General features: G+C 40.3%; 4 protein-coding genes across 7 annotated transcripts; all 4 read left to right on the top strand.

Annotated features, from left to right (window-relative positions):
- Positions 1–161: 161 nt before the first annotated feature.
- LOC139193503 (uncharacterized) lies at positions 162–8728 on the top strand. Of its 4 annotated transcripts, XR_011577701.1 has the most exons (6): positions 172–580; positions 792–1129; positions 6942–7031; positions 7396–7891; positions 8051–8200; positions 8365–8728. XR_011577701.1 is itself a non-coding variant. In XM_070816536.1 (4 exons), exons 2-4 carry the CDS (start codon positions 799–801, stop codon positions 7881–7883), a joined length of 909 nt encoding a protein of 302 aa, XP_070672637.1. In that variant the 5' UTR covers positions 162–580; positions 792–798; the 3' UTR covers positions 7884–8045. The 4 variants fall into 4 exon arrangements, 2 of the variants coding, with proteins under 2 accessions (XP_070672637.1, XP_070672638.1); XR_011577702.1 differs by lacking the exon at positions 6942–7031 and having other exon boundaries at positions 205–580; XM_070816536.1 differs by lacking the exons at positions 8051–8200; positions 8365–8728 and having other exon boundaries at positions 162–580; positions 7396–8045.
- LOC139193502 (ankyrin repeat-containing protein NPR4-like) lies at positions 8371–12468 on the top strand. Its single transcript, XM_070816535.1, has 4 exons — positions 8371–8481; positions 10510–10560; positions 10935–11365; positions 11681–12468. Exons 1-4 carry the CDS (start codon positions 8382–8384, stop codon positions 12086–12088), a joined length of 990 nt encoding a protein of 329 aa, XP_070672636.1. The 5' UTR covers positions 8371–8381; the 3' UTR covers positions 12089–12468.
- A 776-nt stretch (positions 12469–13244) lies between these two features.
- On the top strand, positions 13245–22594 carry LOC103427192 (condensin complex subunit 2-like). Its single transcript, XM_070816320.1, has 4 exons — positions 13245–13583; positions 13761–13868; positions 14045–14162; positions 22392–22594. The coding sequence occupies exons 1-4, from the start codon at positions 13365–13367 to the stop codon at positions 22592–22594; spliced, it is 648 nt and encodes a 215-aa protein (XP_070672421.1). The 5' UTR covers positions 13245–13364.
- A 445-nt stretch (positions 22595–23039) lies between these two features.
- Positions 23040–24602, top strand: LOC114827048 (uncharacterized). Its single transcript, XM_029108564.2, has 2 exons — positions 23040–24118; positions 24439–24602. Exons 1-2 carry the CDS (start codon positions 23143–23145, stop codon positions 24471–24473), a joined length of 1011 nt encoding a protein of 336 aa, XP_028964397.2. The 5' UTR covers positions 23040–23142; the 3' UTR covers positions 24474–24602.
- The last annotated feature ends 204 nt before the right edge of the window (positions 24603–24806 follow it).

Here is a 24806-nt window from a genome sequence, read left to right as displayed (position 1 = left end):
GATCGGATGAATTGAAGAAGATCAACGGACATAAATTAACAAGGGGTGTGTGGAAAGTAATTTAGGGTGTGTGGATAGCACATCCCTATTTTTTTTGTTTCACATGTCATAACTTCATTGGTAAATATTGTTAATAAGTAAGATTTGATTACGGAAAGACTAATTCACCCTTTTTTCTTCCGACCACTGTCTCTCTCCCCTCTCCCTCCTTTTCTCCCGTTTCACTCAAATTACTCTGGCTTTCTTCTTCTTCAAAGTTAAAAAACTTTGAATTTGTTTTGTTTTGTCTCAAAGGAAACTGCCTAGCAAGGGAGCTGCTGGGTAGCGGAGGAAGCTAGAATTGCGGTTTACAACTTGACGTTGGATCAGATCCAGAGCGGAACCAGCCAGGTGTTCCTCCGTGAAGCAAGGAGGGGAAATCTGGGCTGTGGGTTCGTCGAGTTTTATAAGAGGGAGAGAAATCAATTTGAAGCAAAGAGGGGGTTGACTTCGCGGGAGACTGGCATTACGGCGACTTTAGGGCTTACTGTCTCAATTAATTTGTCCGGGTGGAGCTGGATCCCTTTGTTTTTTGTCTTCAGTATGTGCTCCCATGTCCAGTTGATAGTGATCTCTCGAGTCTTTTTTTAATGGCTGATTTGTTTTCATAAACGAGCATACCCAAAGATGAACTTCGGCTGCACTATGTGCACATAGCTTAATCTGAAGATTGCCCAAAAATTCAATCCGTGAGTATTAATTTTTTCTTACTAGTTTGATCTAACATGTGCTCCATCGACATAAATTTACAGTTTGAAGATGACACGCACAGTTGTCCCTAGTCCAATTGTTCATGCACTTCTAGACAAAAATAACTATGAAGAATGGAGTTTGCTAGTTAAAACCTACCTGTTGGCAAAAGATCTTTGGGACGTCGTGGAAGCCACCACTGAGCCTCCTAGACAAGAAGATGGCGAAGTTGAATTTAAAGCTTGGAGGAAGAGTAATGCCAAGGCTTTGCACTCCATCCAGATTTCTTGTGGAGCCGATACTCTTTCTTCTATTATGGGAGCCAGTACAGCCAAAGTTGCCTGGGATATTTTGGCAGAAAAGTTGAAGCCAGCTGAATCATCCCAAGCCACAGGAAACGGTATGTCCACCTTCCCCTTTTCCATATAATTAGGCATTTGTCTTTGGAATTAACTTGGATCCTCACAGGACGAGGAGAAGTTCATTATCAAAATACTTTGTGATCGATTTGAAGAATATTATGCTTGTGATCAAAATTGTTAATGTTATAAATCACTTGGTAAAGATTTTTTTATGTAAATTTAATAAAATATGAGATCATTTAGTTATTGAACAGTCTAAAAATAGATGGTTAGATTCGATATAAGCGTTACAAATGAAGCTCAAGGGAAAATTTTATAGGACGACAATAAGGCCGGCGATGCTGTATGGCACAGAATGTTGGGCGGTGAAGCATCAACACGTACACAAAATGGGTGTCGCGGAGATGAGGATGCTTCGTTGGATGTGTGGGCACACGAGAAAGGATAAGATTAGGAATGAGGATATCCGGGGTAAAGTAGGAGTAGCCGAAATTGAAGGAAAGATGAGAGAAAATCGGTTACGGTGGTTTGGACTTGTGCAAAGAAGGCCTACTGACGCTCCGATTAGAAGATGCGACTATGGAACAGAGGTTCAGGGCCGAAGGGGTAGAGGAAGACCTAGGAAAACTTTGGAAGAGACTCTAAGAAAAGACTTAGAGTACTTGGATCTAACGAAGGACATGACACAGGACCGAGCACAATGGCGTTCTAAGATTCATGTAGCCGATCTCACTCAGTGACTTGGATTTTCCAAGTCTCCAACCGAGAAGTTTTCCTCACTCAGGAAATTAAGGGAACACTACCTCAACCTACATGCTCCACTCACAAAGCTCCAACAAAAGAAAATTCAAAGAACTTAGCGAAGAAGGCTTTGGTGTATTTAACACAATACGTTGAAATGAAGGAAAGCTTATTTATTGATATCCCCGATAAGCTACAAATATGTACATATACATGAGTCAAAATAAACAAACAAGAGGGAGCCTTCACAAAGGTTGCTTAGGAGAAGTCGCAGCAGTCGGTAGAGCCCCAGAAAGAGAAGGCACCGGAGGGGGATCATTCGGAGCCTCAGTACTGGACAGAACCCTAGAAGGAGGAGGCATCAGAGGTTGATCATTTGGAGCTTCATTACGCGGTACAACCCCAGAAGACGAAGGCAATAAATGCCTTTGGAACAAACCCACAAATCTCTGATGATCAAGTAAAACCTGACCATCAGATTCCTTCATCTGGTCCAGCTTCCTCTTCATGTTTGTAGCATAGTCATGTGCGAGACGGTGCAACTGTTTATTCTCATGCTTGAGCCCTCTAATCTCCTGTTTGAGACTCATCACTTCAGCCGCCAATGATTCAACTTGGCGGGTTCGAGCAAATAGGCGTTGGGCCATATTAGACACAGAACCTGCACACTGAACACTGAGAGCCAGAGAATCCTTAACAGCTAACTCATCAGATCGTTTGGAAAGTAGTATGTTATCTTTGGGAGTGAGAAGGTTCCTGGCCACCACCGCAGCGGTCATATCATTCTTCATAACGGAATCTCCAACGGTAAGAGGACCAGTAGGGGAGACGAAGGATGGGCGCCATATGTTGTCTGGAGAAGGCGGGGCTGCCTCTTCAACAAGGTTCAAGTCAAAACGACGGTCGGAGGGGCCAGACATTTTCAAAGGTGTTGAAGAGAGAAGAGGTCGAACAAATCAAGATCTTAGAAGTGTAAGAATGGAGCTTCTACTGGTGGAGATTCAAGTGTGCTTTGGAACTTAATGCCAGCCCCTATAAAAATCTACGCTCGACGGAGCTTCAGAAATCGAAGAGGCGCCTGCTCAGAAATCGAAGAGGCGTTTGCTTTCTCAAAAGTTGGGCTGCTCAGAGACCACGAGGGTCGATCTCAGAAATCGAAGAGGCGTCTGCTTTCTCAAAAGCTGGGCTGCTCAAAGACCACGAAGGCCGATCTCAGAAATCGAAGAGGCGCTTGCTTTCTCAAAAGTTGGGCTGCTCAGAGACCACGAGGGCCGATCTCAGAAATCGAAGAGGCACCTACTTTTCCAGCCTTGTCAGCACCTGTCACACGCACACTCAGCTTTGCGGAAATTATGGGCATTCTGTCGAAGACTTCTGGTGAAGTAGAAAGCACATGAGTCTTACTGTTCAATCACCCACTTCCCACACGCAATAGTAGCTCATGGGTATCACAGATAACTTTGCCAAAGTTCTCTGCCAAAGTTGAGCACGTGAAGCTTGCAGCTCCCACTACATCGCTCTGACCAAGACGGGTAAAAGAATAGCAAAGAAACAACACTAACAAAGTTTAGACACATAAAATTTTGAAGGTCTAGCTACCATATTATTACCCACAAGGGTAAAGGAACAGTATCACTGCTGGATAATTGGAAAGTCCCTGTGTGTCAACCTCTGTGCTTCGTGGCAAGGTAGACTAGCAAACATGCCCAACCTTTACTCACATTCGAGAAAACACTCCCAACAAGATTGCTTGCTCCAAAATCGAAGAGGCACCGTCCTCCGAATCTCGAGAGCCAGACTCCCAACATGACTACTTTCTCAAAAATCGAAGAGAGGGTAAAGGAACAGTACCATTGCTGGATAATTGGAAAGTCCCTGTGTGTCAACCTCTGTGCTTCGTGGCAAGGTAGACTAGCAAACATGCCCAACCTTTACTCACATTCGAGAAAACACTCCCAACAAGATTGCTTGCTCCAAAATCGAAGAGGCACCGCCCTCCGAATCTCGAGAGCCAGACTCCCAACATGATTACTTTCTCAAAAATCGAAGAGACACCGCTCTCCGAATCTCGAGAGCCAGACCCCCAGCATGATTACTTTCTCAAAAATCGAAGAGGCATCGTTCTCCGAATCTCGAGAGCCAGATCCCCAATAGGATTGCTTGTTCGAAAACCGAAGAGGCAACACTTTCCCAACTGCAAGAGCCGGATCTCCTTGGATAAAGCTGTCTGTAATCTTCACACGCAACATCAGCTTTCCACATACCACAGACCACTTTTTCAAAGTGCTCTGACAGGGTAAAGGAATAGCATTACTACTTGTTGTTAAGGAGACTCCTATATATGTCAACCTCCATCCCCAACGGACAGACAGACCTGCAAAAATGCTCAACCCTTCCTCATATATGAGAGGGCACTCTCAACGAAGCCTTTCGAAATATTCAGCTTTCTTTCCCCCCGATAATACCTCTGCAAACAAGCTATACTAGAGCAAGAATATCTCATATCATCAGGGTTAAAAGCAAGAGTATCCCATATCATGCTTTTTCCCTGTCTTTTCCTTTGGCCTTGTTCTTACCTGCAAGACAAGGAGAAAGAGAGCAATCAGTCAGCACTTGGAATCAAGCTTCCAGCCAGGAACTGACTGCCTGGAACCCCTTACCTGATTACTTACCTGGCATTGCTCTCGAGTACTCATCTTCAACATCTTATGCTTCCAGGGAAGATACCGCATCTGCCTGAAGAACATATAGGGCAAGTGAGAAGGATACAAGGAAGCATGTGGAGACAAGCGTAACAGCACACGTGCCGATACATCCATTACTCTGTCAAAGCAAAAGTATCCCATATCAGTAGGGTCGAACGTACTCTAGATTTGATGGACTTGTTTTGACCCTCAAATTCTTCAGTCGACCTTATACTCTGGAGGAAACCAGAAAACCCTCCAGCTCAGTTCAAGAATAAGCCTGTGGAAAGTTACTTCTTCAAAAGCAAAAGTATCCCATATCATCTCTTCTCATTTTTCTTCTCTTTATCCTTCATGCTGCCTGCAAGATAGGGAGAATGTGAACAATCAGCCGGAGCTCTGATTGCTTACCTTGTCTGTCACCTCTTTCAGCAAATCCCCTAGCCCGGCAACTTGAGGGACTCCTACTACATGGTATGTATCGCGCTTGACCAAGCCTGAAACTACAAGTAAGCTTCAAGTGAAATTGATACATTACCTTGTGCATCTCCACCAGTTAAAGATACCACCCCTGGATGGAGGAAGAGTACTTCCAGAGAAGATGCCACATCTACCTATGAGACAGATAAGGCAAGTCAAGACGATACCACACTCCGATACTTAGAAGTTTCGTGATTACGAGATCATTCTCCCACAATATTTCCTAATGTCATTTGTACTAAATCATTCACCTGTACTCACTAAAGGAAAGCTTGAACCTATGTACTTGTGTAAACCCTTCACAATTAATGAGAACTCCTCTATTCCGTGGACGTAGCCAATCTGGGTGAACCACGTACATCTTGTGTTTGCTTTCCTATCTATATCCATTTATATACTTATCCACACTAATGATCGGAGCAATCTAGCGAAGATCACAAAAAGCGACCGTTTTCGCTACCTAGGATATATCGTGCAAGAGAACGGAGAATTAGAGAGAGATCTCAACCATAGAATAGAAGTTGGATGGATGAAGTGTAAGAGTGCATCCGGCGGGTTGTGTGACCGTCGTAGGCCACTGAAGCTCAAGGGAAAATTTTATAGGACGGCAATAAGGCCAGCGATGTTGTATGGCACAGAATGTTGGGCGGTGAAGCATCAACACGTACATAAAATGGGTGTGGTGGAGACGAGGATGCTTCGTGGGATGTGTGGGCACACAAGAAATGATAAGATTGGAAATGAGGATATTCGAGGTAAAGTAGGAGTAGCCGAAATTGAAGGAAAGATGAGAGAAAATCGGTTCCGGTGATTTGGACATGTGCAAAGAAGGCCTACTGACGCTCCGGTTCGAAGATGTGACTACGGGACAGAGGTTCAGGGCCAAAGGGGTAGAGGAAGACCTAGGAAAACTTTGGAAGAGACTCTAAGAAAAGACTTAGAGTACTTGGATCTAACGGAGGACATGACACAAAATCGAGCGCAATGGCGTTCTAGGATTCATATAGCCGACCCTACTTAGTGGGAAAAGGCTTTGTTGTTGTTGTTGTTGTTGTTGATTGGTTAAACAATTTTAAAATTAATTAATTTTCTACAAAGATGATTTTTATTAAGTGATTTATAATTTGAACAATTTTTATCATAAGCACGAACTGTGAATGAATCACTAATTTTATATTTTTTATATTTTTTATGAGGAACTCCTCAACTTTGAGGTGCCAAACATGGATGAGGATTCTCTTCTCCTTTTTTCCCATCCACTTCCATCCTTCATTTGTTTGTGTGGTTACAGATAAGCCATGTCTTTTTTTCTTATTATTTTTATAAAAAAATCAATATAAAATGTTGACGTGACTTAACTGTGACCATACAAACAAGAAGGATGAAATTGGATGGGAAAAAAGGAGGAGAGAATCCTCCTCCGCCAAACATACCTCTTTTGCCTTTTTGTCGTACTGTATACAAAGTGTAGTGAGCCCAATTTATTTGGCCTTCCAAAAGGAAAAGCCACTAATATTTGACTTTTTTTTTGTTAATATTCATTAAAAAGAGATTTTTTTTTTTTATCAATCAAAAGAGAGACGTCAAGAGGTCGCACTTGGTGCGATGGCAAGTACCTTCGTCCATGAGCGGTAGGTCTCGGGTTCGAGACTTGGGAGCAGCCTCTCCATAAATGGGGGTAAGACTAGCCGACATTCACCTCTCCCAGACCCTGCGTAAAGCGGGAGCCTTGTGCACTGGGTACGGCATTTTAAAAAAAAGAGAGACGTCAATTGTGTGAGTAGTGTCAATTTCGGCTTCGACTTGGCTCTTTTTAGTTGAATTAGATCTATCCTTCATTGAATAGTTCAATTTAAACTACAGCAAAAATAAGATAGGAAAAGAGAGAAATATATTTCGCAATAGAGAATGATGGTGTATAAACATAAATGATTCTGCTTTCTAGGGGAGATATTCGACGATCACACGAATAACAACCCAAACATTGTTGAGGCAGAGCCAAAGAATGATGCCATAGAAGAATCGCCCCATGAAGGTATTATGTCTCGATTCTCACGAAGATTTCTGTTCAATATTTATTAATTAAACTCCTTTCAAATTTTACATTGTTATTTGCACTCTAAAATAGTCATTTATTTTGCTTTTTCAAGGAGAAAACTAAAATGCATAATGTCATCGACTTTGAATTCCTATTAACAGTTGCAATTTACAAAGAAAAATAGATGGTATTCAATGGTAAAACAGAACAAAAGTAGTCTATATATACAATAAATTGAAGAAGAATAAGAGAAATGCGTAAGAAGTATATAGTCTATATGTTTTTGTTTTGGTGATGAGGGTAACAACTATATGTTACGTACATTATGGGGATATATATGTAACGTTAGCTAGCTTGGCAGGAGACGAAGAACGCTACGCTAATCCATTTATTCCGGGTTTCGTGAAGAGCGGTGATTGGGAATCTGTAATGCAGCTTCTTAAGCTATATCCCAAGGCAGTAAGTGCAAGACATGAGACCGGTGTGACAATTCTTCACTGGGCAGTCTATGGGAAGGAGGTGGACATTGCAAAAGAATTGGTGGACTTAATGAGTCCAAAAGACTTGGAAATACAAGACGATATCGGTCTTACCGCTCTTCATTATGTTATAAAAAGTACTCCAGAAAGCGTCGAACTAGCAAAACGCATGGTTGAAAAGAACAAGAAGTTACTCAGTATTGTCCTTCCTCCCTCGAAAACCAGCCCTTTGGCCCGCAAAATTACCCCACGTATTCAGGCTCATCGTGAAGGAGCAGAAGAAATGGCTCAATACCTTTGTTTCGCCAGTCCGCCCGAAACCCTGAACGATTCTGAATGCGCTATGCTTATTATCAACAGTTATGTTTAAAAGATTTGGTAAGATCAACATTCAAATGATAATTATTATTAGTGGCGCCTTAATTTTTTTTCCTTGTATAAATACTATAAAACCGCTGTATATTAATAATGTTGAGACTAAGCTCATTTTATAACTAGATCTATGGAGGTTATTTCTAAACACTCCACAATATGTAGATATTGCGTGGGATTTAATTTAGCACCGCCCAGAGTTAGTCATTGCTAAAGATTTTAGCGGGAAAATGCCTTTATATGAACTAGCTAGTATAAGTTCTGCATTCCTAAGTGGAAGCTCGCTCAATTTCTGGGAACAATGGATTTATGACGGTTAGTAATGCTTTCCATTTTCTCTTCATTTTAAATTTTGTCCTAATTAAACTTTCTATTTTCTTTTATTCTTATTAGACGCAGCAATAGAAAATTCTTGGTTCAAGGAACTAGTTTATATCGCGTATTAATATATTAGTGGGCTTGTGTTCTTATCTTGATAGGCATACAAATAAAACCAATGCCTACCATTAAGGAAGATGATGATGTTCGTATAAAAGTTGAAATACCGGAAGATGGAGACCAGAGTAATAAAAGGCAAAGGCATCTCATTTGCTCAGGTACGCATGTTACATGACAGACGTGCCATTTGTTTGTTTTTGTTAATGTTTTCTTAATGAGTACTTAGCAAGCATATTTTAGGAGAAGCCCTTATATTTCAAGATAAACCCATTGACCATATTTTAGGAGAAGCGTTTATTCTTGAAGTGAAATTGGCAAGGTCAATCTCCCTAATGGTTCTGTATATGTCATTTTTATTTTCCCTTTTTATTTGAGTTGATTTGTAGACGCATTTGGATGCTTCCTCTTTTTTTTTGCACTCCTACATTCCTACTACTATGGTATCTACCTCGACAATGGATATGTAGGATGTCATCTTCTTCATATTTACCTCCTTTCTAACTTGGTTTCAAATGATGGTGGGGCTTATCTTCTATCAACATACATATCAAGTCTTCGTCTTATATTTTTATCCATTGCAACCTATTAATTAATATATCATTATATATTGCAGTTTATGGTTTTCAGTACAACTATGTATTATAAATACACTATTTATAAGTCATATAATAATTTAATCAAATTTGAATAAAACCGCTTAGGCCCCGCAATCCGACTAGTGGCTTTTAGAACATTGGTCAAAACTATCAAATCTGGTGGTACTAAAGTTTGATTAATGTGTTTGTTTTGGAATTATTTCAAATATTTTTGGAGTTTGGAACCTTTTTGCCTTTTTATTAAAATCGATATTCTAGACTCATCTAAACTAAAGGAAAAAAGAGAGTTTAAACTTGGGAGTGAGTGGATAGAAGAAAAATGTCTAACCAAGGCAATCCACCACCTACTAGGTCTTTTATATGTGGGTTAGAGTAGTTGATTTTGGTTTCCAAAGAAACTCACCTCCAACAACTGTAAAAATGTGCAGGCACAAGGAGGCTATCTAAGCATTATTGATTTTGATTTCGAAGAAGCTCATCACAATTTTGTATCATATTAAGTAATACTAAAGAGATTAAATTTTTGTACCATATTTTATCGTTTAAATGGGGATATAAGGTCATCTCTAACCGAGGGCTGGCCAGAGAGCTCGTTTTAGCCCTCTGGCCCTCCAAGATATTAATATTTTAATGAACAGTACATGGTCATATTTGTCTTCATCTCCAACCGAGGGCCAAAGGGCCATAGGGCTCGTTTTAGCTTTGTCACAAAAAACCGTCTCCAACTGAGGGCCAAAAGTCATAGGGCCAAACATAATTTATTATTTAAAAACTACAACTTAAATTCAAATCCAACGGCTAAGTGCCGTCAGCATGACGTCAACTATAGGAAGTTATATGCTAACGTATTTAAGTTTCATGTTGTTAAATGTTTTTTTTATGTTGGTTAATGTTATTTAATGTTGTTTCATATTGTTTAATGTTGTTTCATGTTACTTAATTTAATTTAATGTTGTATAATGGCTTAGGAAGTTATAGGAAAAATGAAATTTAAAAAAAATATGAAACAAATTTTGTAAAATAGAAGTTATAAGAAAAAATAGAATTTAAAAAAAAATATGAAACAAATTTTGTGAAATAGAAGTTATAGGAAAAAAATGGAATTTAAAAAAAAAAGGAATTTTTTTTTTGTAAAATAGAAGTTATAGGAAAAAAAATAGAATTTAAAAAAATATATAACAAATTTTGTGAAATAGAAGTTATAGGAAGTTATAGAAAAAAATAGAATTTAAAAATAGAAGTTATAGGAAACAAAATTTGTAAATACAACTGTAAAAAAAAATTTCAAAAATAACGGCTAGCTGACGTCAGCTAGCTGTTATATTAAAAAAAAAATTCTATTTGTGTCGGTTATAGCCTACACTATTTCTTTTCTTTTTGTCGGTTATAATCGACAGTTTTAAAAAAAAAATCCGCCCATGAGCCCTCTGGCCTAGCTCTTAGTTGGAGAAAATTTTCGGACTATTTTCGACCCTCTAGACCCTTATGTTGGAGATGACCTAACCTCCTCTCTTCTTTTTTCCTGATAAAAAGGGGATATAACTAATTGGTAATTGAAGACTTTACTGACAATTTGGAATTTCAATGCAGGTACAAGTTTATTTCGTGGACTAGTTGTCAAGACCTTCAGTAAACTTTTGGGTACGCTACATTATGAATTGATTTCTAGGGAAATTCATTTCACACTTTCTTTTTAGTCTTTTATTATAGTCTCTTACACACCTTTGTTTAATTTTAGTTGTTTATTCTATTTGTTTTATTCAATCTAATGTCTATATATAAATAAGGGGTGTGAAATACTTAAAAAGGTGTGTAAAAAATCACCTTTATTATAGTTTCTTACACACCTTTGTCTTAAAAGGGTATGTAAAAATCACTTTTCTTTTCTTTTCCTATTTATTGTCTTAATAATTTTTAATTACATTCTTTTTATTTTATTTTATTTTCAATTATTTTCTAATTCTATATACAGAATTAAGGGTATATTGTTTGATTTGTTTTGAATGTCAACATAGGATTCAATCGTATATATCGAATGAAATTGGCCCATGTTCGGATCCTCGAATTTCTACCTCTTATGTGTGAAGTGACGAAAAATAAAGATGTTAAAGAATTGCAAGGCTTGGAAAAAGCAATGTTCCTAGCAATAAAAAAAGAGCATGTGGAGTATATTACTCATTTATGCAGGGCAAATTATAAACTCCATGACATCACCAATGAAAAAGGCCGGAACATCTTTCAATTTGCAGCTGAATGTCGTCAACATAAAATTTTTAGTCTATTATATGGACTAGGTGATCAACGCAACTGGGAACCGTTCGTAAGTGGGAAAGATAAGTCGGGCAATAACATGCTGCATGTGGTAGGAACTATTTCCTCCGCCGCACAGATTAATCGTATTCAAGGTCCAGCTTTGCAAATGCAAAGGGAACTGCAATGGTTCAAGGTGACTACTTATCTATAGAATCAATTATATATTATACTTATAAAATCTATGTTATTATATAAGAGACTACTTAATTATATTCGTGAAAACTGATGATGGAACCCCCTCCTTTCTCCTATTCACCATCTTCTCTCTTGTATATAATTGAAATTTAAAAGGAAATCAGAAGTTATTTTATATATTTGTGGTCCATTCCTTCATAACTTGAACTGAAAATACCTTGAGACTTAGCCATAAGGATTTGTACCAAGAGATCAGAATTACTCTTCGGATGTATATTACATCTCTTCAAAGTTTTTGTTGAATGACATGCAGGAGGTGGAACGTTTAGCACGGCCTGTAGATCATGAAGTAATAAATAAAACGGATGAGATGACACCACGTGAATTATTTACCAAGGGTCACAAGGACTTGGTGAAAGAGGGTGAAAAGGCAATGAAAGATACAGCAACATCTTGCACAGTTGTAGGGGCTCTCATTGTTACTATCATGTTTGCTGTAGCGTCTACGGTTCCTGGTGGAAATAAACAAGATACAGGTCTTCCTGTATTCTTAAGTAAGACGACATTCATAACTTTTATAATTTCAGATGTTATATCGCTCTTTTCTTCCACAACTTCAGTAATGATAATTTTGGGAATCCTCACATCGCGTTATGCCGAAGATGATTTCCTTGTATCATTGCCAACAAAAATGATATTAGGCCTTGTAACCCTTTTTTAATCTGTCGTGGCAATGATGATAGCTTTTTCTTCAGCCCTTTCCATTATGCTTCAAGGAAAATCATCCATTGCTATTCTACTTACTTTGCTTACAAGTGTTCCAGTTGCATCTTTCATATGGACGCAATTTTCCCTCCTTTTTGAGTTAGTCATTTCTACTTATGGAGCAGGCGTGTTTGACAGGAAAATAAAAAATTGGCCTCGTCAAGACGCTAAATACTCTGCCTCGTGTTAATGTTATTATAAATTATGCTTATTAGTTTTGGATTGCTACAAATTTTTTTTTAAGTTTGTAATGAATAGTTGTTTGGATCCTGTATAATAAAACCAAATCCACCTGGTTGTAATGAAAAGACATTAATGTACGTGTTTGAACATTTAGTCTTCATCTTGCATCCCTTCTTTTTCATGTGACATTTTACAGCAGTAGCAAAAAGTAATTATATTTATGCATTCTAGTACTGGTTAGAATGAATGATGAATTTTTTGAAATGCTAGCTTGGCAGCTCCCAATACACAAATGTAAAATTCACAGACATAGATTGGTCAACAAAAGAAAATGAATGTCTATATCATATGGACGAGCAGCAACATATTATACCTTTGGGTGAACTGTCAATTTAGTCTTTAAATTATCACTTGAGTGAAAATTAGGTTTCTAAAACTATTTTTTTCAAAGAAATCAGTCATTGAATTATAAAAATATGACAATTACATCCCTAATATTATATTTGAAGCTACTATATTTAATTTTTCATTAATTTAAGTCACGTTACTTGAATGTAATACATATTGAAGGGTGGATTGGTAATTTTATTGTAAAGAAATATTGTATGGAGTTAACTTTGAAGGGTAAATTAGACGTCAATCAGCAACCTATATGAATGTTAATGGCTTATAGTTGAGAAAATAACGGTATTATACTATAAGTGTGTCAAGTGACTTAAATTGATGAAAAATTGGATAAAATAGCTTTAAATATAATATAATGGATGAAATTAGCAATATTTAATGAATTTAGTGACTTATTTTATCAAAAATATAATTCAAAGATATAATTTTAAGTGAGGTAATAGTTCAAAGACTAAATCCGCACTTTCACTCTATACCTTTTCAACCCCTCAATTTCAAACAAATCAAATGGAGGGAAACCTGTTCGTCCCATCAGTATCCATCCTCATAAGCTTTCCCAAATCTAATTTCCCAATTCGATTTTCCCGATTGCAATGGCTGACACTCTGAGCCCTAATCCGGCAACCTAGAAGCGGAGGCTCCCAATGGCCGCTCGTCTCCAGTCTCCAACAAGCCCCTTCTTCCTCGGCTCCAATGACGACAACCGCGAGCGTGCGCAGGCTCGCGCAGCACCCGCCGCCGCGATTTGGAGGAAGTCCGTTGCGCTCAATCTGCGGCCACATCAGGGAGACCCCAATCACGGCCTCGGAAAGGCGCAGATCCTCGAGCTGTTTCAGAATTGCATCAAACTCGCCAGTGAAAATGTCAGTTCAGATTTTTCAAGTAATTGAAAGTTTTGAAATTAATTTTTTTAACAGAAAGTTTCAATTTTTTTAGTATTTTATTTGTCAAATGAGTGAGCCATTTGTACTGTATTAGATTTTGATGTTTGTTGTGAATTTTTTTTTTTTTTTTTTTTATGTTCGATTTTGATCTGTTAGGCGCAGAAAATTAATCAGAAAAATACATGGGAGGTGAATTTGATTGACCATTTAACGGACATTATTAACGTTGAAGAGGAAAAGGATGCAGAGACGAATTTTCAAAAGGTAAATTCCGCCTATTGATACTACGATGTTTCGGATAAGTTTTGGAGTTTGAAATCCATGATCCATCAAGACCAAGATTTTGGTAAAACCACTTTTGAGGTGAGTGGCCGAAAGTTCACACATTCGATTGATACGCTATGTTTGCTTAAATATGTATCACTTCTCGATATGTGCAGGCTTGCTGCACTCTTGAAGCTGGAGTCAAAATTTACTCAATGAGAGTGGATTCAGTACACTCCGAGGCATATAAGGTCCTTCGTGGGATGAATAGAGTAGGCCAAGAATCCGAACAAGGTTGGGTTTGCTATCGGCTATAACTTTGCCCGTTCGTTTTTTTTTTTTTGAAGTGTATTCAATTGCAAGACAAACTCCGCCGTGTAAGTTTATCTTACATTGCCGGTCCCAAGCCCGGATAAAGGAGGAGGGGGAGGGCGTCAGGTAGTCGACAGCTTACGTCGAATCCTTATGAAAATGAATCCAGAACGAAATCGCGCTAAAGCTAGGGCGTCACCCGTAAGTGGCGCGCTGTGTGGCCCGAGCACAGTGATAAGTGAGTAAGGGTCGCTGTATCTCCATCGGCACCCGGATGCAGTGTTAAATGAGTAAGAGGGCTATAGAAACTTCTTTTCGAACGACTCCACTCAAAGTTGTTTGGGAGCATATGCTCCTATCAACTTTACACGGGACACACAAAAGAAGTACTTTGATCCTATTAGACGGGGAAGGGTGAAGAAGCTAGGACAGAAGGGTAGAGTTCAAGAGAGCAAAATGCGTTTAGGAACGTGGAATATAGGAACCTTGACGGGAAAATCTATGGAAGTAGTAGAAGTTATGGTGAGGAGAAGGATAAATATTATGTGCCTACAAGAAACTAAGTGGGTTGGTCGTAAGGCAAAGGATCTAGAAAACTCAAGGTTTAAACTATGGTATTCGGGCACAAATAGAACGAGAAACGGTGTTGGCATCATCGTGGACAAGACCTTGACACAAGATGTTGTAGATGTCAAGAGGGTAGGAGATAGAATCATGGCAATCAAGATTGTAATAGGACAAGAACTTATCAATGTGATTAGTGCGTACGCACCTCAAGTAGGGTTGGATACGAGTTCGAAGGAGAAATTTTGGGAAGACCTTGGAGACTTGGTGCAAGGAATTGCTCAGACGGAGAAGTTATTTATAGGAGGAGATTTAAATGGACACGTGGGCAGGGAGACAGGCAACTATGGAGGTTTTCATGGTGGCCATGGTTTTGGGGAGAGAAACGAGGATAGAGAAGCTATCTTGGATTTTGCAATGGCATATGATCTCTTCTTAGCCAACACCTTCTTTAAGAAGAGAGAAGAACATGTGATCACCTACAAGAGTGGGTCGTAAAAAACACAAATAGATTTTCTTCTAATGAGGAAAGGGGATCGTATAACTTGTAAGGATTGCAAAGTTATACTAGGAGAGAGCGTGGCTAATCAACATCGCTTGTTGGTGATGGATGTACATATCAAAAGAGTGAGAAAAAAAGAACAAGACTTGGAAGTGCCCAAGGACTAGATGGTGGAATCTAAAAGAAGAAAAACAAGCCATTTTCAAAGAGAAAGTAATCACCCAGTGTGTGTGGGATAGAGAGGGGGAAGCTAACCAAATGTGGGATTCCATGGCTAGTTGTATCCGAAAAGTAGCAAAAGAGGTATTAGGAGAGTCCAAGGGCTTTGCCCCACACCAAAAGGAATCTTGGTGGTGGAATGAGGAGGTACAAACAAAGGTGAAGGCTAAGAAGGAATGTTGTAAAGCCTTATACAAGGATAGGACCGATGAAAATGGTGAAAGGTATAGAAAAGTGAAGCAAGAGGCGAAGAAAGCTGTGAGAGAAGCTAAGTTAGCAGCTTATGACGATACGTATAAGCGACTAGATACCAAAGAAGGAGAGTTGGATATCTATAAACTAGCTAGAGCAAGGGAAAAGAAGACAAGGGACCTAAACCAAGTGAGGTGCATCAAGGATGAGGATGGAAAGGTTCTTGCTACAGAGAACGCGGTTAAAGACAGATGGAAAGGTTATTTTCATAATCTTTTCAATGAAGGACATGAAAGGAGTGCTTCTTTAGGGGAGTTGAGTAACTCAGAAGAGTGTAGAAACTACTCTTTTTATCGTAGAATCCGGAAGGAAGAAGTGGTTGTAGCTTTGAAGAAGATGAAGCATAGAAAAACAATAGACCCAGACGATATACCAATCGAAGTGTGGAAAGTTTTGGGAGAGACAGGTATAACATGGCTCACTGACCTTTTCAATAGGATTTTAAAAACGAAGAAGATGCCAAATGAGTGGCGAACGAGCACTTTGGTGCCTATCTACAAGAATAAGGGCGATGTACAAAATTGCATGAACTATAGGGGTATTAAGCTAATGAGTCATACAATGAAGCTCTGGGAGAGAGTCATTGAGCATAGATTGAGGCAAGAGACACGGGTTTCGGACAACCAATTCGGGTTCATGCCAGGGCGCTCAACCATGGAGGCAATCTATCTCTTACGAAGATTGATGGAAAGATATAGAGATGGGAAAAAGGATTTACACATGGTCTTTATAGATTTGGAAAAAGCGTATGATAGGGTCCCAAGAGACATTCTTTGGAGGATTTTAGAGAAGAAAGGAGTACGAGTAGCATATATCCAAGCTATACAGGATATGTATGAAGGAGCAAAGACTGCCGTAAGAACTCATGAAGGACAAACCGAAAGCTTTCCCATAACTGTAGGATTACATCAAGGCTCATCCTTAAGTCCTTACCTTTTTGCGTTGGTAATGGATGAGTTAACAGGACATATTCAAGATGATATTCCTTGGTGTATGCTTTTCGCAGACGATATAATGTTGATAGATGAAACTCAGGAAGGGGTAAATGCAAAGCTTAACCTTTGGAGAGAAGTATTGGAATCTAAAGGTCTTCGCCTAAGCCGATCAAAGATAGAATATATGGAGTGCAAGTTCAGTGCAAATGGAGGCCAAAACGAGTTAGGGGTGAGGATCGGAGATCAAGAAATACCAAAGAGCGACCGTTTTCGTTACCTAGGATCTATCTTGCAAAAGAACGGAGAATTAGATGGAGATCTCAACCATAGAATACAAGCTGGATGGATGAAGTGGAAGAGTGCATCCGGCGTGTTGTGTGACCGCCGTATGCCACTAAAGCTCAAGGGAAAATTTTGTAGGACGGCAATAAGGCCGGCGATGCTGTATGGCACAAAATGTTGGGCGGTGAAGCATCAACACGTACACAAAATGGGTGTAGCGAAGATGAGGATGCTTCGTTGGATGTGTGGGCACACGAGAAAGGATAAGATTAGGAATGAGGATATCCGGGGTAAAGTAGGAGTAGCCGAAATTGAAGGAAAGATGAGAGAAAATCGGTTACGGTGGTTTGGACATGTGCAAAGAAGGCCTACTGACGATCCGATTAGAAGATGCGACTATGGGACAGAGGTTCAGGGCCAAAGGGGTAGAGGAAAACCTAGGAAAACTTTGGAAGAGACCCTAAGAAAAGACTTAGAGTACTTGGATCTAACGGAGGACATGACACAGGACAGAACACAATGGCGTTCTAAGATTCATATAGCCGATCCCACTCAGTGACTTGGATTTTCCAAGTCTCCAACCGAGAAGTTTTCCTCACTCGGGAAATTAAGGGAACACTACCTCAACCTACATGCTCCACTCACAAAGCTTCAACATATAAGCTTCAACAAAAGAAAATTCAAAGAACTTAGCGAAAAAGGCTTTGGTGTATTTAACACAATACGTTGAAATGAAGGAAAGCTTGTTTATTGATATCCCCGATAAGTTACAAATATGTACATATACTTGAGTCAAAATAAACAAACAAGAGGGAGCCTTCACAAAGGTTGCTTAGGAGAAGTCTCAGCAGTCGGTAGAGCCCCAGAAAGAGAAGGCACCGGAGGGGGATCATTCGGAGCCTTAGTACTGGACAGAACCCTAGAAGGAGGAGGCATCAGAGGTTGATCATTTGGAGTTTCATTACGCGGTACAGCCCCAGAAGACGAAGGCAATAAATGCCTTTGGAACAAACCCACAAATCTCTGATGATCAAGTAAAACCTGACCATCAGATTCCTTCATCTAGTTAAGCTTCCTCTTCATGTTTAGAGCATAGTCATGTGCGAGCCGGTGCAACTGTTTATTCTCATGCTTGAGCCCTCTAATCTCCTGTTTGAGACTCATCACTTCAGCCGCCAATGATTCAACTTGGCGGGTTCGAGCAAATAGGCATTGGGCCATATTAGACACAGAACCTGCACACTGAACACTGAGAGCCAGAGAATCCTTAACAGCCAACTCATCAGACCGTTTGGAAAGTAGTCTGTTATCTTTGGGAGTGAGAAGGTTCCTGGCCACTACCGCAGCGGTCATATCATTCTTCATCACGGAATCCCCAACGGTAAGAGGACCAGTAGGGGAGACGAAGGATGGGCGCCATATGTTGTCTGGAGAAGGTGGGGCTGCCTCTTCAACAAGGTTCAAGTCAAAACGACGGTCGGAGGGGCCAGACATTTTCAAAGGTGTTGAAGAGAGAAGAGGTCGGACAAATCAAGATCTTAGAAGTGCAAGAATGGAGCTTCTACTGGTGGATATTCAAGTGTGCTTTGGAACTTAATGTTAGCCACTATAAAAATCTGCACTCGACGAAGCTTCAGAAATCGAAGAGGCGTCTGCTCAGAAATCGAAGAGGCGTTTGCTTTCTCAAAAGCTGGGCTGCTCAGAGACCACGAGGGTCGATCTCAGAAATCGAAGAGGCGTTTGCTTTCTCAAAAGCTGGGCTGCTCAAAGACCACGAAGGCCGATCTCAGAAATCAAAGAGGCTTGCTTTCTCAAAAGCTAGGCTGCTCAGAGACCATGAGGGCCGATCTCAGAAATCGAAGGGGCACATACTTTTCCAACCTTGTCAGCACCTGTCACACGCACACTCAGCTTTGCGGAAATTATGGGCATTCTGTCGAAGATTTCTGGCGAAGTAGAAAGCACATGACTCGTACTGTTTAATCACCCACTTCCCACACGCAACAGTAGCTCATGGGTACCACATATAACTTTGCCAAAGTTCTCTGACAAAGTTGAGACACGTGAAGCTTGCAGCTCCCACTACATCGCTCTGACCAAGAAGGGTAAAAGAATAGCAAAGAAATAACACTAACAAAGTTTAGACACATAAATTTTGAAGGTCTAGCTACCATATTATTACCCACAAGGGTAAAGGAACAGTACCACTGCTGGATAATTGGAAAGTCCCGGTGTGTCAACCTCTGTGCTTCGTGGCAAGGTAGACTAGCAAACATGCCCAACCTTTACTCACATTCGAGAAAACACTCCCAACAAGATTGCTTGCTCCAAAATCGAAGAGGCACCGCCCTCCGAATCTCGAGAGCCAGACTCCCAACATGATTACTTTCTCAAAAATCGAAGAGAGGGTAAAGGAACAGTACCACTGCTGGATAATTGGAAAGTCCCTGTGTGTCAACCTCTGTGCTTCGTGGCAAGGTAGACTAGAAAACATGCCCAACCTTTACTCACATTCGAGGAAAACACTCCCAACAAGATTGCTTGCTCCAAAATCAAAGAGGTACCGCCCTCCGAATCTCGAGAGCCAGACTCCCAACATGATTACTTTCTCAAAAATCGAAGAGAGGGTAAAGGAACAGTACCACTGCTGGATAATTGGAAAGTCCTTGTGTGTCAACCTCTGTGCTTCGTGGCAAGGTAGACTAGCAAACATGCCCAACCTTTACTCACATTCGAGAAAACACTCCCAACAAGATTGCTTGCTCCAAAATCGAAGAGGCACCGCCCTCCGAATCTCGAGAGCCAGACTCCCAACATGATTACTTTCTCAAAAATCGAAGAGACACTACTCTCTGAATCTCGAGAGCCAGACCCCCAGCAGGATTGCTTTCTCAAAAATCGAAGAGGCATCGTTCTCCGAATCTCGAGAGCCAGATCCCCGACAGGATTGCTTGTTCGAAAACCGAAGAGGCACCACTTTCCCAACTTCAAGAGCTGGATCTCCTTGGATAAAGCTTGTCTGTAATCTTCACACGCAACATCAGCTTTCCAGATACCACAGACCACTTTTTTCAAAATGCTCTGACAGAGTTAAAACATGTGAAGCTGGCAGCTCCCACTACCGTGCTATGACTAAGCAGGGTAAATGAATAGCATTATTACTTGATGTTAGGGAGACTCCTATATATGTCGACCTCCATCCCCAACGGACAGGCAGACCTGCAAAAATGCTCAACCCCTCCTTTTATTTGAGAGGGCACTCCCAACGAAGCCTTTCGAAATATTCAGCTTTCTTTCCCCCTGATAACACCTCTGTAAACAAGCTATACTAGAGCAAGAATATCTCATATCATCAGGGTTAAAAGCAAGAGTATCCCATATCATGCTTTTTCCCTGTCTTTTCCTTTGGCCTTGTTCTTACCTGCAAGACAAGGAGAAAGAGAGCAATCAGTCAGCACTTGGAATCAAGCTTCTAGCCAGGAACTGACTGCCTGGAACCCCTTACCTGATTACTTACCTGGCATTGCTCTCGAGTACTCATCTTCAACATCTTATGCTTCCAGGGAAGATATCGCATCTGCCTGAGGAACAGATAGGGCAAGTGAGAAGGATACAAGGAAGCATGTGGAGACAAGCGTAACAGCACACGTGCCGATACATCCACTACTCTGTCAAAAGAAAAAATATCCCATATCAGCAGGGTCGAACGTACTCTAGATTTGATGGACTTGTTTTGACCCTCAAATTCTTCAGTCGGCCTTATACTCTGGAGGAAACCAGAAAACCCTCCAGCCCAGTTCAAGAATAAGCCTGTGGAAAGTTACTTGTTCAAAAGCAAAAGTATCCCATATCATCTCTTCTCATTTTTCTTCTCTTTATCCTTCATGCTGCCTGCAAGATAGGGAGAATGTGAACAATCAGCCGGAGCTCTGATTGCTTACCTTGTCTGTCACCTCTTTCAGCAGATCCCCTAGCTCGGCGACTTGGGGGACTCCTACTACATGGTTTGTATCGCGCTTGACCAAGCCTGAAACTACAAGTAAGCTTCAAGTGAAATTGATACATTACCTTGTGCATCTCCACCAGTTACAGATACCACCCCTGGATGGAGGAAGAGTACTTCCAGAGAAGATGCCACATCTACCTATGAGATAGATAAGGCAAGTCAAGACGATACCACACTCCGATACTTAGAAGTTTCGTGATTACGAGATCATTCTCCCACAATATTTCCTAATGTCATTTGTACTAAATCATTCACCTGTACTCACTAAAGGAAAGCTTGAACCTATGTACTTGTGTAAACCCTTCACAATTAATGAGAACTCCTCTATTCCGTGGACGTAGCCAATCTGGGTGAACCACGTACATCTTGTGTTTGCTTTCCTATCTATATCCATTTTATATACTTATCCACAATAATGACCGGAGCAATCTAGCGAAGATCACAAAAAGTGACCGTTTTCGCTACCTAGGATCTATCTTGCAAGAGAACGGAGAATTAGATGGAGATCTCAACCATAGAATACAAGCTGGATGGAGGAAATGTAAGAGTGCATCCGGCGTGTTGTGTGACCGTCGTAGGCCACTGAAGCTCAAGGGAAAATTTTATAGGACGGCAATAAGGCCAGCGATGTTGTATGGGACAGAATGTTGGGCGGTGAAGCATCAACACGTACACAAAATGGGTGTAGCGGAGATGAGGATGCTTCGTGGGATGTATGGGGACACGAGAAAGGATAAGATTGGGAATGAGGATATCCAAGGTAAAGTAGGAGTAGCCAAAATTGAAGGAAATATGAGAGAAAATCGGTTCCGGTGGTTTGGACATGTGCAAAGAAGGCCTACTGACGCTCCGGTTCGAAAATGTGACTACGGGACAGAGGTTTAGGGCCGAAAGGGTAGAGGAAGACCTAGGAAAACTTTGGAAGAGACCCTAAGAAAAGACTTGAGTACTTGGATCTAACGGAGGACATGACACAAAACCGAGCGCAATGGCGTTCTAGGATTCATATAGCCGACCCCACTTAGTGGGAAAAGGCTTTGTTGTTGTTGTTGTTGTTGTATTCAATTGCAAGACAAAAGGAAGTATATTGATTTTAAAAGTGGTTCTGTACCTGATTCAGAACATTTTTCTAACCTGCGGACAAAGTAAATTTTGTGAAAGTTGCGTTCTTGGCATATTAGTCATTATACCGTTTCAAGGTAGATAAAATCGGTAGTTTTGCTGCATTAACCTTTGCATTTATAACCTATACAATGAATTAGAGAACATACAATCAATGACTTTTCCTGGCAGAAGCAATGTGATTTTTGCATGGTTTATCAGAATGATGACTATGTGGTATAGTTATCTTTAAGCAGCTCATCTGTAAATTGTAATAGTAATATATTTCTCATTGGACTTGTGCTCCATTGATCGATCTTCTTAGTATCTTGATACTGTTGTAATTTTAGATACCAGAGTAGAGGATGCCAATGCTGACAATGGAAAAGATGCGGCTAGTTCCAAGAATGAGACGCAGAAGAAGGTTGACTGTTCTCTGACTCCCTACAGTGAGTTATTGAACTCCCGTATGCTAAATGCTGACATAAATCCATACATGCAGATATCTCCCTTATCAACGCTGGAATCATTTTTTGAGGTTCTTGTCAACTAAAAGCAGCCATGAGTATTGGATGGCTAGTGAAGTTAGGCTAGTCAACTTTCTTTATGTAAATTAGGCAAGTTAGGTAAGTTAGGCAAGTTAGGCAAGTTAGGCAAAGTTAGGTTTTATGTCTTCTTTCTTTCCCTATATATATGTTCATCTTGTAATGAGAAATAATCATCTAATATATCAAGGAATTAACTCTATTTTGGCATGGTATCAGAGCAATTCTGATCCAAAAAGAGTTTCTATTCTGATTCACTTACTGGCACTACTGCCATCTACCCAATAAGACCTGCTATTCTACAGGTCTTCTACTTTCATACCAATCCAATCTTACTCTTTTTTCATTTGGCCATATCTGCCAACATTATTACCCATATCCAGCTTGTTAACCATACATATTCCGCTGCATCTTTTCCCATATTCTTCCCATTTGCAGTATCTCTGAAAAACCCAGAAATCTTTCCACAAAAAAAAAATATACTACCCAATACCCCATAAGCCATACCCGTTGGAATCACTCAACAAATTTACCCATAACCTCTGAGGCAGTAATAATGGGTGACTCCAAGACCACTGTTTCAGCTACTGTTACTCAAAGTGATATGTCTCTACATATCACCTCAGACAAGTTGGATGGGTCCAACTATTCCTCATGGTCCCAAAGTGTCCGCATCTACATCACTGGCAGAGGTAAATGGTCTTATGTCAGTGGAACAAAAATGGCACCAGCAGAAGCTGATGCATTGTATGCTATATGGGAGGAAGAGAATGCCATAGTTCAATCTTGGTTACTCAACTCCATGACCAGATATGTAAGGGCCATTTTTCTCCGACTCTCTACTGCAAAAGATGTTTGGGATGCTGTTACCCAAACTTACTCAATTGAAAAAGATGCATCAAAGTTATACGAACTTCGCCGTCAAGCACTGGCGACTCGCCAGAATGGAGAACATTTATCTGCATATTATGGTAAACTTCAGCAAACATGGCAAGAAATTGATTTCTTGAGTCCTGGAAAATTGAAGTGCGCTGATGATATTGCTACCCGAGAGACAGAAATTTCGGAAGAAAGATTGTATGATTTTCTGGCTGGTCTTGATCCTCATTTAGATCATGTTCGCAGTCAAGTTTTGACTCAAACAACTCTGCCTTCTGTTCGTGCTGCTTATGCTCTTGTGAATGCTGAAGCAAGTAGGCAAACCATTATGTTAGTTGGCCCACAAGTGGAAGGATCCGCCATGGTAGCTGCTCCATCTCGATTTCCCCGTGGAGTCTCCAATTCTCGATTAGGTGGATCCAAAACTACTGATACAAGGACGTGTACTTATTGTGACAAGGATAAGCATACTAGAGACACTTGCTTCAAGCTGCATGGATATCCTGATTGGTGGGTTCAAAAGAAGGAAAATCAAAAGAAAGGCATTGGTGGATCACAAGCACACCTGACACCAACACCTTCCATACCTCGGGTGGATCAATCTGCTCACTTAGTTTCTCCTACTACTGCTTCTACTTCCTTAGTCGATGCAGGTAACTTTGGTTTTGCCTTGAACACTACAATTGTTCCTCCCAATAAACCTTGGATCATTGATTCAGGGGCTTCTGACCACATGACCAATAACTCTACATGGTTTGTTTCTCACACTACTCCACCTTTAAATACCGTTAAAGTTGCTAATGGTATTTCTACTCCAGTGTTTGGAGCAGGCTCCATCTCATTAACACCAGGCATATCTCTGTCATTTGTTTTACATGTTCCTAATCTTTCTCACAATTTGCTTTCCATTGGTAAACTTACAAATCAACTAAACTGTCTTGCCATCTTTTCTCCTACCCATTGTTGGTTTCAGGATATTCGAACGAAAGCATTGATTGGTCATGGTAGAGAGAGGGGAGGTCTATACTACTTGGACTTACCACCAGATTGTGAGAAGACAAGTTACAGTTGTCAAGTGGAGGCCAAACAATTTGAAGCTTCTGAAAAAATTTGGTTATGGCACAAAAGATTGGGACACCCTTCATTTCAGTACCTGCAATATCTATTCCCTTCTTTATTTTCTAAAGTCAAGGTTTCTGATTTCCATTGTGAAACTTGCATTCTTTCTAAAAATCATCGTGTATCATTTCCTTTAAGTTCCCATAAAAGTAATGTTCCTTTCTCTCTTATTCATTCTGATGTTTGGGGACCATTTCATATTCCTACTTATACTGGTGCTAA

This window comes from Malus domestica, chromosome 17 (assembly GCF_042453785.1).
Source record: "Malus domestica chromosome 17, GDT2T_hap1".
Taxonomy (NCBI): Eukaryota; Viridiplantae; Streptophyta; class Magnoliopsida; order Rosales; family Rosaceae; genus Malus; species Malus domestica.
The sequence above is the reverse complement of the archived record's forward strand: the minus strand, read 5'-3'. Positions and strand labels throughout refer to the sequence as shown.

What these genes read in the sequence shown, in the direction of transcription:
- LOC139193502 (XM_070816535.1), top strand. Translation starts at nt 8,382, where the DNA reads ATGCCTACCATTAAGGAAGATGATGATGTTCGTATAAAAGTTGAAATA. An exon ending in AAGGCATCTCATTTGCTCAG is followed by an intron (nt 8,482 to 10,509) that starts GTACGCATGTTA and finishes ATTTCAATGCAG; the next exon opens with GTACAAGTTTATTTCGTGGA. An exon ending in GACCTTCAGTAAACTTTTGG is followed by an intron (nt 10,561 to 10,934) that starts GTACGCTACATT and finishes ATGTCAACATAG; the next exon opens with GATTCAATCGTATATATCGA.
- LOC139193503 (XM_070816536.1), top strand. Translation starts at nt 799, where the DNA reads ATGACACGCACAGTTGTCCCTAGTCCAATTGTTCATGCACTTCTAGAC. An exon ending in ATCCCAAGCCACAGGAAACG is followed by an intron (nt 1,130 to 6,941) that starts GTATGTCCACCT and finishes TCTGCTTTCTAG; the next exon opens with GGGAGATATTCGACGATCAC. An exon ending in AGAAGAATCGCCCCATGAAG is followed by an intron (nt 7,032 to 7,395) that starts GTATTATGTCTC and finishes CTAGCTTGGCAG; the next exon opens with GAGACGAAGAACGCTACGCT.
- LOC103427192 (XM_070816320.1), top strand. Translation starts at nt 13,365, where the DNA reads ATGGCCGCTCGTCTCCAGTCTCCAACAAGCCCCTTCTTCCTCGGCTCC. An exon ending in CAGAGACGAATTTTCAAAAG is followed by an intron (nt 13,869 to 14,044) that starts GTAAATTCCGCC and finishes CGATATGTGCAG; the next exon opens with GCTTGCTGCACTCTTGAAGC. An exon ending in AGGCCAAGAATCCGAACAAG is followed by an intron (nt 14,163 to 22,391) that starts GTTGGGTTTGCT and finishes TTGTAATTTTAG; the next exon opens with ATACCAGAGTAGAGGATGCC.
- LOC114827048 (XM_029108564.2), top strand. Translation starts at nt 23,143, where the DNA reads ATGGGTGACTCCAAGACCACTGTTTCAGCTACTGTTACTCAAAGTGAT. An exon ending in TACTTCCTTAGTCGATGCAG is followed by an intron (nt 24,119 to 24,438) that starts GTAACTTTGGTT and finishes TGTTGGTTTCAG; the next exon opens with GATATTCGAACGAAAGCATT.